At 35.6% G+C, this 13,901-nt stretch overlaps 1 protein-coding gene across 1 annotated transcript; it reads left to right on the top strand.

Annotated features, from left to right (window-relative positions):
• Positions 1–852: 852 nt before the first annotated feature.
• On the top strand, positions 853–11,491 carry smpd2b (sphingomyelin phosphodiesterase 2b). Its single transcript, XM_084426328.1, has 11 exons — positions 853–1,330; positions 3,864–3,939; positions 4,411–4,507; positions 4,633–4,709; positions 4,846–4,939; positions 5,726–5,815; positions 6,500–6,582; positions 6,784–6,916; positions 9,451–9,555; positions 9,826–9,994; positions 10,886–11,491. The coding sequence occupies exons 2-11, from the start codon at positions 3,890–3,892 to the stop codon at positions 11,296–11,298; spliced, it is 1,311 nt and encodes a 436-aa protein (XP_084282454.1). The 5' UTR covers positions 853–1,330; positions 3,864–3,889; the 3' UTR covers positions 11,299–11,491.
• Positions 11,492–13,901: the final 2,410 nt, after the last annotated feature.

A 13,901-nucleotide genomic window follows, 5' to 3' on the forward strand; every position in this document is an offset into this window, starting at 1 on the left:
GTTTTGTAATGAATTATCACCACTGCAGGTTTACTGACTGTTGAGAAAGAGATAGTATTCCTCTTAAAAGAAAGTACAATGGAGTTTTAATATATATTTATTCACTGTAAAAAATAAGTTGCTGCCTTAAATTAAGTACAATCAACTTGGATTACATTAAACTGACATGAAAATTAGTAGAATCTTGTTTAATTTATTGTTTAACTTATTGTGATGAGTTAAATTTTTCTCTAGAAAGTACTTTTGTGTAAATATTTCAATTCCGAGAATTATTTTTGGCACACCCAAATACATTTAAAAAGATAGAAAAGGGATAGTTCAGGCAAAATGTTTTACTCACATCATTTACTTACCCTCGAGATCCGAACCTATATGAACTATTTTGTAACCAAATAGTTGATGGGCCCATTGACTTCCATAGTATATATATATATATGTCATCTGTTTGGCTACAAACATTCTTGATAATATTTTATTTTGTATTCAGCAGAACAAAGACATTTATTTAGGTCCGGAACAAATTGAGGGTGAGTAAATGACACAATCATTTTTGGGTGAACAATCCCTTCAAAAACATCTCATCCATTTTTTCACCAAAGCATGTGATTGGTCCATCCTGGAAAGCGCTGAGAAAAGTAACAGTTTTGAAAATAATTTTCAATCGAATAATGATTTAATAGCTTAAATTGAGTTTAATTGAAAATAGGCAGTGCAGTTAAAATAGGACTACTATTATTTTGATCTGTTGTACCTGACCAAACCATAGACTGTAAAAAAAAGGACCAAACAGATTCAATGAAAAGTAAACGTTTCTAACAGAGAACTCATTTTCCCAACAATCCAGTCATCGAGGCGCTTGTTGATGACGAAGCCGTTACGTTGAACGTCGGCGGACTCACGCGTAACGTTGCCAACTTCAATGCATTTGCTGCAAAGTAGCACTTGTGAGAAAACAAACGAACAAATAAACAAATAATACTAATAATCTTTTGAACATTGTATTGCAAAACTCTGATTATGCGCCGTACAAACGCGTGTGTCAGTCACAGAGAGACGCTTGATAACGCTTTATTTTGATTCACGTGAACACGTTTACTCATTTTACAGGTTAACATTTTCAAGTTAAATGTAAAATGTCCAACAAACGCGTTTGATAAAGCCGAGTGGCTTTTCTTCAGAGGACATCTACTGCTAGATCAGTGGCAGATGAGGAAGTCGCGGTCTGACTGGAACGAATGGACAGGATATGAGACTCAAAAGCTCATGAAAACATTGTCTATAGCGCCGAAAACTATCTTGGATTGTGTGTGAAACATTTTCAAGTATAAAGGTAAGATCGGATCTCCAGCATATAAGATTGCATGCATTAAAAGATCCTGCATCATTTGATCGCAGATGATACTTGCTCTGATGTTTGTTTGCATTGACATTCATTTTAAAGTGTGAGTTAAGCGTCTATATTACATCACATGTTTGCACTACCTTCAATAATGTACCTATGTGTGTGTGTGTGTATATATATATATATATATATATATATATATATATATATATATATATATATATATATATATATATATATTTTGATCACATGTTGTTTAATATGGTCTTACAAAGGAAATTAGCATGTGTGTGTATTTTATACATTTGATATGATTACATACAACAGCATTTAAAACGTTTTAAAAGATCCTGCATATATTATATTACATTGTTGGTTAATATGGGCATGCATACGCATATCTCTCTCTCTCTCTCTCTCTTTCTTTCTTTCTTTCTTTCTTTCTTTCTTTCTTTCTTTCTTTCTTTCTTTCTCTCTCTCTCTCTCTCTCTCTCTCTCTCTCTCTCTCTCTCTCTCTCTCTCTCTCTCTCTCTCTCTCTCTCTCTCTCTCTCTATATATATATATATAGCCCATATTAAACAACATAGTAATGGCTGCAGAGAATTGACACCATATGAATAATTACATTTAAAAAATATAATTAAAAAAAGAAAACCGTTATTTTAACATGTAATAACATGTTTACTGTTTTTGCTGTGATCAAATGAATGTGTATGTGTGTATATATATATTATATACACACACACACACACACACACACACACATATATATATTTATATATGTATATATATGATTGTAAGATTGGCACAAGCTCAGTGGCTGGTCTCCCCCATATCTCGGTCAGTAAACACAGATCCTCCTGGCGCCTGTCAGTGTTTGTGTGGAGCAGCTGTGTCTGTGTTTACTGTCCCTGAATGATCGTAACGCTGCTGGAGCAAATGTTGATGCTTACTGGTGTAAAATTAATACAGACTGATTTACTGTCATCACAAGCACATGCTGCCATTGCGATTCAGATCAGTATGTAAACTTGCTGTGAGTTTATGTTTGAAGGATCTTAGGGGATTTGCAAGAATCTTGTATCATAATTTCATACATTAATGTCAGTCGTGAATGATATGCCACAGTACTACTGTAGTGTGATCCCATTATAGTAACATCACTGAGAAAGAAGTGTTGGGAACACTTCAAGCCTTTATGTATAATGCATTATTAATGTGTTTTTTATAATGTATGTTATAATGCATTAAATCTTGTCATAAATAATTGTAACCAAAGTTAAAATGCATTATTATAATATTTGCAGATTTGTCTTTGATTGAATGCATTGTACTGTCTAAAGGTGTAACAATGAATAGATCAGTACTATAATGAATTATAACTGTGGTTACAATTATTCATGAGACCATACAATGCATTATAATGTGCATTACAAGGCATTATTTATGCATTAAAAATACTATATATATATAGAGAGAGAGAGAGCCTAATATTATATATAAATATATATATATAAAGACCTTAAGTAAAGTTTTATTTGTCTTTTTTGTTGTAGTGATGGCAATATCATGTTATTTTGATATACCATGGTATTATAATTTAATATTAATTAGTAGTATCTTTACATTTGGTTACATTTGACATATATTATTCATAAAAAAAAAAAATATATATATATATATATATAGCATTCACTCACAAAAATAAATGTTTTATATATTTACGGTAGGAAATGTACAAAATATCTTCATGGAACATGATCTTTACTTAATATCCTAATGATTTTTGGCATAAAAGAAAAATGGATAATTTTGACCCATACACTGTATTGTTGGCTATTGCCACAAATATACCCGTGCGACTCATGACTGGTTTTGTGATCCAGGGTCACACATAAGTTTATCATCACAGCCAATCTGCAGGGTGTGTTGTGTACAGTGTCACCATGACAACACAGTAAGTGGACCTTTGACCCTCGGGATTGAGGTGGAGCCATAATAATATCCACCAGCAGCCGGACTTTATGATTTATGAGCGCTGTAAATCAGACATATGTTTCTGAGCTGATCTCTGTCTGTGGATTTACGCTCAGTCAAAGGTATTTAAATGACTTGCATGTCTTGTTCCGGTTCTTGTGAACTAGTTTCTGTTAGAAAGCTACTGACTAAAGCACACCGGTCTCGGTTTAATGTAGATTTTAGCCAGGTCAGGTAAATATGAAATGTATTTTATTTTAGATTGGTGAAGTGGTTTTGAGTTGTTTTGTGTTGATGAATGAATTTGATTTTGAATGTGTTTTTTAATAGTGCTTTTTCACAGTATGTTTTAAAACATTGATAAAGACAAACCAGTAACCACTAACTTAAGCTTTTAGTGGTAAAAAAAAAAAAAAAAAGGGTTTCTGTGCACTATTTTGTGTAAACAGTTTCAAACGTAGAGTAACGCTCATTCTGAGAAATGCTCAACTGAATCAACCCCGTTTTGTTTTGTGTGCTGAATTCTCTCATCTATCCTTACAGACCATCCCATAAGACGACGTATCGCCATGACAACCTCAGCGCCAATCAGATTACGCGTCTTCTCTCTCAACTGCTGGTCAGTTCACACTTTACATCGATACGCGTTTCCTTTAGCTGAAGAAATGTGCATAGGATTCTGATATTCCTAATTAATCTAGCTAACGGATCCTACTGGGAATATTTTATAGGATTCCAACTTGGATGCCAAAACAAATTATTAAAATATTATCTGAAAAAGATTTACTTTGTATTAGCTTAAGATATTTGTTTTCATACCAAGTGATAAAACAATTTTTTTTTTTATTCAATGAGATATTTATAATACATATTTTTCATTTCATAAAAATGATAAAACAGAAAATATGTAAATAAACATTTTTACTGTGTTGCAGAAATTTGCATATGCAGATTTGTGATTTTAATTTCTCACTGTTAAAATAGATTTCGTCAAAAAACATTTTATTTTCTCTCAAATGTCTGTGCACTGAATTGATACGATTAACTAATAAATGCGTAAAGGATCAAACGTTTGCTGTGATTGTTTCAGGGGGATCAGATACCTCAGTAAGAACTGCAGAGAGAGATTTGCTCTGATCGGAGACCTGCTGGATCAGGAACAGCTTGATATAGCGTTACTGCAGGAGGTGAAGACACTTCTCTCAGTTTACAAATGATGAACTGTTTAAACAATATGATTCCGATGCGTCTGTTGTCTTGTAGCTGATTGTACTGTAGAATGACATGTTTTTCTGGGACTGGTTGGTTACAGGTCTGGTGTGAGAAAGACTTTCTGCTTTTAAAGAAGAAGCTTGGCAGTGTCTATCCGTTTTCCCATTATTTTAAAAGGTAAATCATCTTTAAATGCATTACTATATCAATGAAGTCCCTGAAAAGTTCTTTGGGCTCAAATGCACACATTTATAAGCACAGGGACACAGTTATGAATGCATTTTCTCTCAAAGTAACATTTTCTCGTCTTCAGTGGATTTATAGGAAGCGGACTGGCCGTGTTTTCCAGACATCGAATCCGTGACGCCTTTCTGTACAGATACTCGTTAAATGGATATCCGTACATGGTGGGTCTGATCAATTGTGTGTACAGACATCCTGCTTTTCTTTTTAATATAAATGAAGTTCTACATATTTAAGAAATGATCATATGTGACCCTGGACCACAAAACCAGTCACATGGGTCAATTTCTTGAAATTGAGATTTATGCATCATCTGAAAGCTGAATAAATAAGCTTTCCATTGATGAATGGTTTATTAGGATAGGACAATATGTGGCCGAGATACAACTATTGAAAATCTGGAATCTGAGGGTGTAAAAAAAATCGAAACATTGAGAAAATCTCCTTTAAAGTTGTCCATTTATGGTCATGATTGTGCTGCATTCACTCACAAAAATAAATGTTTTATACATTTACGGTAGGAAATTTACAAAATATCTTCATGGAACATGATCTTTACTTAATATCCTAATGTTTTTTGGCATAAAAGAAAAATCGATAATTTTGACCCTTACAATGAATTGTTGGCTATTGCCACAAATATACCCGTGCGACTCATGACTGGTTTTGTGATCCAGGGTCACATATTCACAATATAGTGCATCCTTGAGTACCTTATTGCATTTATAAAATACTTAATAATGTTCATAATACAAATATTATGGTTTTAAACATTATTTTACATCCTAACCAGTAGAACCTGTAAACCATACATCCATCATTGACACATACTTACTACCTGTTGTAAATAAACTAACTCGTACTCTATGTTCCATTAATGTGGCGTTCCAGTAATGTGAGCTGATTGGTCGGTCTATAAAAGGCTTGTTAATGATCTGATCTTGTGTCAGGCTCAACATGGAGACTGGTTTGGTGGCAAGGCTGTGGGGAAGGTCCTGCTTAACATCAGTGGGCTGAATGTTCATGTCTTCGTAACTCATGTAAGTTCATGCAAAACGCGTGTACGAGTCTTATTTTACTATTATTTATATACTATTAAAGTATTTATTAATATTTTGAATTTACTGTTTATTCAGTCATTTTAGTTATTTTATTATGTGCTTTTGCCATTAGCACTTTTGTGCTTTCTATTTAGCTTTCATTTATTTTTATTTTTATTTCAATTTTAATACCTAAACTTAAACTTGTTTCATTTCAGTTAATTGCTAAGGCAACATTTCTAATCTAATGTTTAATTTTAAGTTTTTAGGTAACACTTTACAATAAGGTTCCATTTGTTAACATTAGATAACTACATTAGTTTAGTTAACATGAACTAACAATTAGAAACTCTAAAGCATTTATTAATCCTAGTTACTGTTCATTTCAACATTTGCTTATACATTATTAAAATCAAAAGTTGAAATATCCGTTAATATTGTTTAATGGACCTGAGCTAACATGAACAAGTTGTATTTTTATGAACTAATGTTAACTAATATGAATAAATACTGTAAATTGCTCATTGCTAGTTAATGTTAGTTAATGCATTAGCCAGTGTGAACTAATAGGGCCTTATTGTAAATAATTTTACAATAGTGTTATTTTCAACTACCAATTTTTTTTGTTGTTGAATTTTTGTTTGACAATAACACCACTGGCATGAATGTTTGTGTTTACTCCAGCTGCATGCAGAATATTGCAGAGAGAAAGATTCGTATCTCCCGCACCGAGTGGTTCAGGCCTGGGAGCTGCAACAGTTCATAAGGTCATAAGTCTCTTTTTGCAGTTTTACCCTTGACTGTGGGTTTATTTTCAAGCCTAATATAGTTTTGAATTGCTCGATCTTTCAGTGAAATGTGCCTGAGATCACACTGATCTGATCAGGGCTTTTGTTGAAAATAAACGCAAGCCACGCAGATTTCTGCTCTGATTCCTCAATGCTCACGACTCAGTGTGTTTCTCAAAGGCACACTAGTGCTGGAGCGGACGTGGTGATTCTGGGTGGAGATCTGAACATGCACCCAGACGATCTCGGGACCAGACTGCTGAGAAACTACACTGGACTCCTGGATAGCTTCAGTGAGGCCGCCAACTTTGACGTTAGTAATGCAGCGTGATCCTGTCTGACATCTTGTGATGACTGTGTGTGTAATGATATCAGGGTTCCCACGGGTCCTTGAAATCCTTGAAAGTTTGTGAAAATTCCATATTATTCCCTCCGGTCCGCTAATGTGTTATTTCCCCAACACTCCGTGGCCTATGCGCACTAGCTTGCTTGATTTACGTTACGTTAGTTACGCGCATTTACACGTTACGTTAAGTGTTTCCCGCGTGAGGTACTTTGTGTTGTACGTTGCCATGACATGCAAAACTGTAACAATGAATCTTACAAGGTAACACGATGTAACCTTGCTCTCACTTGAAGTGTGTCCCCACATTAAGTCTCAACCCACACTTGAATTTGAGGGTATTGGACCTGGATAGTCCTTGAAAGGTCCTTGAATTTGAAGTTAACCGAGGTGTGGGAACCCTGTGATATGTCACATAGCTGTCTGAGGCCCTGTTTACTCCTGGTGTTAAGATGCGTTCTGGTCGATCGGATCACAAGTAGACGAGGGAGACTCATTCCCGTTTACACCTGGTGTTTTAATCCGTCTCTTTTGTCCACTTTTAACCACTTCTGTCCTGATTTCTTCGAGAGGAGGGTTTATGGGCGGGTGTTTTTTCAGATCTGATGGACAAACGGAGTCGACGGAGAAACACACAGAGAGCATCAGCTTTAGTTTCTGCTCTGACAGACACAAGACCAGCCGAACGCTGTGAGTGTGTGTTAGAAATCAGGAATGGAGAGAGAACTTTGTGATGGTATGTTTTTCGTCTGCAAGCCAAACTTGGGTCTTCAGCCGACAAAGTTTAAATCCCGTCTAGCTAGAGCTTTTCCTATAACGTTTAATGTTAGATCAGTAGGCGTCTTGTGTAGCTGTCTGAACGTGTTTTCAACTACCTCTGGAAGTGTTCGAAAGTGGACAAGTTCAAAACGTTTTAGGCCCGGTTTACACCTGATATTAAGAAGCGTTTTGGTCGATCAGATCACAAGTGGACGACGCTAAATACAGGTGTAAACGGGTCTAAAACTGTTTTGAGCTTGTCCACTTTTGAACACTTCCGGAGGTTGTTGAAAACGCATTCGACCGGATTGGTTTCGTAGTGTAAACGCTCATGTGGTCGAATGTGTTCAAACAGCCACAAAAGACAGTCTTCTCTCCGCCTACTGACTTAACATGAAACGTTATGGGAAGAGCTCTAGCCAGACGGGATTTAAACTTTGTCAGCTGAAGACTCAAGTTTGGTTTGCAGACGAAAAACGTAGTGATGTAGTACTCGAGTCCGGTCTCGAGACCGATTTCTGCTTTCTCGGACTCGACTCGGACTTGTTCTTACAAAGACTCGGTCTTGACTCGGACTCGACCCTTCAAAGACTCGGTCTTGACTCGGACTCGGCATAGGCGGTCTCGTCCCATCACTAGTCCACTAGAATACATACCACTAGAAAATTTTAATTGACTGTTCGCAAAGACCCGCCCCCCTTAGTTACTGTCGCTATGTCCGACAAGCTACACCGTTCTCACGCCACACCATGTTCTCACGCAGTGAAAAATACATCGCGGAGCAGAGAGGAGACTGACAACACGCTGACAGACAGGACAGACCAGGTTACTTTTCGGTTACTTTTGATATTAAACATATTAAACAAAGTCTCGCCTTTCAAATTTGGTCATTTTTTAAAAGAAATTTAAACAATAAATACCGTTTTGTGGCTCTTAAATGTGTAGTGACAGATCGCTGTAGAGCATCAGTTAAAGCTGCTCGTGAACCGATCATCTCTTCCTTCTAGTTAATTTATAGCCTCAAATAAACATGAACAAACATAAGAAGCAACGTTGTTTTAACCACGGAAAGGCGTCAGTACACTCCGTGTTTCAAGTTCAAATCCTCCCATATTAACCAACGGACTCGGTCTCGACTCGGACTCGACCCTTCAAAGACTCGGTCTTGACTCGGACTCGACTGAATTTGAAAACCAACGGACTCGGTCTCGACTCGGACTCGACCCTTCAAAGACTCGGTCTTGACTCGGACTCGACTGAATTTGAAAACCAACGGACTCGGTCTCGACTCGGACTCGACCCTTCAAAGACTCGGTCTTGACTCGGACTCGGCATTGGCGGTCTCGTCCCCATCACTAGAAAAACGTACCATCACAAAGTTCTCTCTCCATTCCTGATTTCTAACACACACTCACAGCGTTCGGCTGGTGTTGCGTCTGTCAGAGCAGAAACTAAAGCTGATGTTCTCTGTGTGTTTCTCCGTCGTCTCCAGTCGAGTTCATATGTAAATTGCACATGTTTTGTCCAAGATCGAAAGATCTGAAAAAACACCCGCCCATAAACCCTCCCCTCTAAGAAATCAGGACAGAAGTGTTTGAAAGTGGACAAAAGAGACAGATTAAAACACCAGGTGTAAACGGTCTCCCTCGTCCACTTGTGATCCGATCGACCAGAACGCATCTTAACACCAGGAGTAAACAGGGCCTACGTTATGATTTATAATGACATCCTGTCGTCAATACCAGGGATGTGAGGAAGGGTTCACACATATATCTGAAAACCCTTTCACACACACGGATGGTCTCGTTCCATTTGGGGGAGGAGTCCGGATAGACTACATCCTGTTCAAGGTAAAAGTTAGATATTACTACGATTTTCTATTATATTAAGTGATGTTTTCTGAGACTCAAACTGTTGCTTATAGTCTGGTTTAATGATCTGAACAAACCTCAACCCAAAGTATTAAACTTTGACATAACTCATCCCGCAGACAAACATAAATGATACCTCCGAAATGTCTAGTTTTCGAACTATTCTTAGAACTATAGATTCTTCTAACTATTAGTTTTATCTTTCTCTGCTCGTATGCACATAAATGCTGACAGCGCTGTTTCTTGCAGGGATCAGGGGAAGTAGATGTGAGCTGCGAGTCTTTGTGCACCACTAAGGGTCCAGTTCCTGGACAGCCCTTTCCTTATTCAGACCACGAGGCTCTCACTGCCGAGTTCCTGTTTACGCCAACTAAAAAGGGAAATGGATGCAAAGAGAGAGAATTTGGCTGTATTCCAGGTATTTGCGCTTCAGTTTTTGGGGTCTTGAAATATTATTACATGCATTTTTGCATGCAACAACAACAACACAATGAACCCATGCTGTGTTATTTTCTGCTTCATAATAAAGTTTGGAAATTTACTGTTTTTTTTGGATGTCAAGGTGTTTTAAAGGAACAGTTCACCCAAAAAATATTCATGTACTTTCCCTCATAATGTTCCAAACTCACATATATATATATTTTTTTTCATGAAATGCATTATGGCGAAATCTTCACATAGCTTGTCTGAGAAGCTAGTACAAAATAAGATCCTTATTGATCCATCTGATCATTTTCTCTTGTGTTCAATGGGAAAAAAACAAACACTTTTGGGCTTGAAACATCATGAGAGTGACTGATTATTTTCATTTTCGGGTGAACTACTTCTTTAAAGATTGTTTTGACATCATCAACTATTTGAGGCTGGTAATATGTTTTTAAAAAGAGAATATGTTTTTGGAAGAAGTATCTTTTATTTGATCAAAAATACAGCAACATAGTAATATTGTGAAATATTATTACAATTTAAAATAAATGTTTTATATTTCAATATATTTTAAGTTATGTATTTATTTTATTTATTCCTGTGATCATTTCTCCAGTTTTCAGTGCCACATGATCCTTCAGAAATCATTCTAATATGATACTATATTTCTGATTATTATCAATGTTGAAAACAGTTGTGCTGCTTCATATTTTTGTGGATTCCTTGATGCATTTTTCTTATGCAATAGAAAGTAAAAAAAACAAAAAAAAAACAGCATTTATTTGAAATGGAAATCGTTATAGACATTATAAATGTCTTCTGATCAATTTGTCTCTGACCGCAAACTTTTTTTAATGGTAGTGTATGTATGTTTCTCTCTCAGATAAGCTTCCTGAGCTGGTCAACACAGTCAATGAAGCTCGTACTGAAGTAAAGGTGGGTCTACACTGCTCCGAGCGCATGCGCCACACCGCGGCTCGTACAGGCATCATGGGTCTTGTCCTGCTAGTACTTGAGTTAGCCATCGCCGCTGTCCCGTTGTTTGCTCTGGGAGCTGAACAGCCCTTTCCTAAAGCCTCTTTCTACCTGCTGGGGGCGCTGTGCTTTGCCGTCCTCCTCTCCACACTGATGCTGTACATCTTCTACAGCATGGAGGTGAAGGCACTGCAAGGCACTGAGGACCAGATGAGACTGGCACTAAGTAGCCTTCAGGAACGGATTAAGGAGGACCCCAAGGCTTTATCATCGGACCATTTGCGAAATTCACTTGACAGCAAGGATTCTGTGCATTTGTAGCAAGAAAGCTGAACTAAATTTGGATGGAGTACTGAACTGAAACTTGATGAGAAGGACAATGGGTCATTATTTTTGATGTCTTAACGGAACTGAACACAACCGGTTGTAACTATGCAGTGTTTTCAGGTGTTTTTTTTTTTTACTAGACATTGAGAATAAATCTTCTGGAAACAAAGGAACCAGAAAATTAGACAAGTTAGCAAAATCATTAATTCCATGACATCTTTTTCATTTCAACCTCATTTAGTTGTTCCGTCCAGGAGGCCTCAGCAAACTTCCAAGGAGGCCGCAAGGATGACTTAAAATGTTTTATATACATACATACATACATACATTCATACATACATACATACATACATACATACATACATACATACATATATAATATATATATATATATACATACATACATACACACACACACACACACACACACACACACACACACATATATATATATATATATATATATATATATATATAAATAGATATATTAAGTTATATAAAAAATATATATATTAATAGTAATTACTTAGTATAGTTATAATGCGCAAGTAATATAATTAATATTGTTGTTTTTAGTAATAATAGGAATATTATTAGTAATCATTTTAATGTAGACTAATATGAATAATTTTAACTATTTAACAATTAAAATACTAAAAAAAAAACATTAAATCATAAACTAAATTACTTTTCTTTTCAATAACTAATAAATTATTTTTATCGAAAGTTCTTGAAACTTCGGAAATCAAATGTATGTATGGGATGTAGAACCACTGCTTTTGAATAATTTACCACAATGAATCACATATGACAGCTCATAATCACTTGCTAATTGAATATTCCTTTGTTAACTTTTTTAAATGGAGACCTGCTGAGCAGGTGTTTCTGTCCTTTATATGTCAAATGTGTCCAATCATCCACTTTTGAAGTCTGCTTTCATTGTGAATGTGAACAGTTACGTTCATGCATAGGCCATTTTGGGATACCAGAAACAACCTCATATCTCCAGCTATTTTACAGTTTCTGTATTGGTAACGTCAAGTGGAGAAAGATCAATCATATAGTGCACTGTAATAATTCTGTCATTTAAATTGTTTTGTCAAACCACTCCATAACTGTGTCCATAAAGTTATTTTCCTTTTGTTTAACATGGCAACGACCTCATTTATCTCTAATATAACTGTTTTGTTACACAAGTCTAACTTTTTATAGAATAAAAAATGCACATTTTTCAGCAAGCTGGTGATGTTTTATGTTTATTTTAATGTGATCTACTTGCCACAAGGGTGCAGTGTTGGTTAGTGGAATTATAAGAATCTTTGGTGAGTTAAGAAAAAGTTTCATGGTATCTATTATTATTATTATTATTATTACCCATATATACAGTATACTTGCATTTACTGCATTTAGTAGATATTTGAACTAGTTTGTTTTGTTTGAAAATGAAGTTTGGCCTTTCTCAAAATGCTAAAATATACACATTACGCAACTTAAGTAATCACAGCTAAATTGTTTTTTTAATTGGTGTTTAATACGGTTATTTATTCTCACTTAAGCACAAGAGAAAGTGAGCTCTCATCTTTGTTGTTTAGGACAAACAGTCATTGTCTGAAAGTATACGCTGTCATCTGCAGTTGACGCCTTGTTGATGAGACATTAGTGGAGCGAGACCTGCCCAAACAGAGGACATCTTGTCATGGGTGTGTCAGATCTGCTGTCTGCACATGTGCTGTTACTAATGCAGTCCGATGGCCTGACGACTCTGCACACTTAGTCATGGAGGTTCTCACCTTAAGCTCTCGTGGCTGTGTCTTTTCTTCATATAGGAAAATAATATCTCAAATAAATAGTTCGGAACAAAAACACATTTGTACTATACTAGTGCAGCGTAAATGTGAAATGATTATTGTTAATGTGAAAATGTGAAACCTTTCTGTTATTTACATGTTAAACTTGATTGGCAACTTTTGCCTCAGTAAATGTTGATATATTCAGCTATAAAGACCCATTTAGTGGATCTATATTTTTTATATATATTCAATAGTATATATTTAAGGTTTGTGATTGCACAGTAAAACATTCCAGGCACCTTCATTATGACCAAAAGCAGGTCTTTTAGACTATATGAACTGTCTGTGACAGATGGGTCAGGCTTCAGTACAGAGGAAAAATGTGAGAAATTATTTCAACCCAATGTATTTCCCTTGATTTAGCCTGTGCAGCAAATATATGTATGTAACAATATATGTATTGTTTACTACTTTATTAATCTTAGTCAATGTTATTTTCAACATTTACTGATACATTATTAAAATCAAATGTTGTATTTGTTAACATTAGTGTACTATGAACTAATAAACAGCTGGATTTTTATTAACTAACATTAACAAAGTTTAATAAATACTGTTACAAATGTATTGTTCATTGTTAGTTAATACATTAACTCATGTTAACAAATGAGTTTATAACAAATGAATATATTTCTTTCCATCTGATTTTATTATTTTTATAGAAATAGTTCGGTCCTGGATGCTAAATACAATATTGTTGGTTGCTGTATATTATTTAAAGCACCCAGTCGTTCTATTATTGTTTAC

The sequence above is a fragment of the Rutilus rutilus genome (assembly GCF_951802725.1).
Source record: "Rutilus rutilus genome assembly, chromosome: 12".
NCBI classification, from domain to species: domain Eukaryota; kingdom Metazoa; phylum Chordata; class Actinopteri; order Cypriniformes; family Leuciscidae; genus Rutilus; species Rutilus rutilus.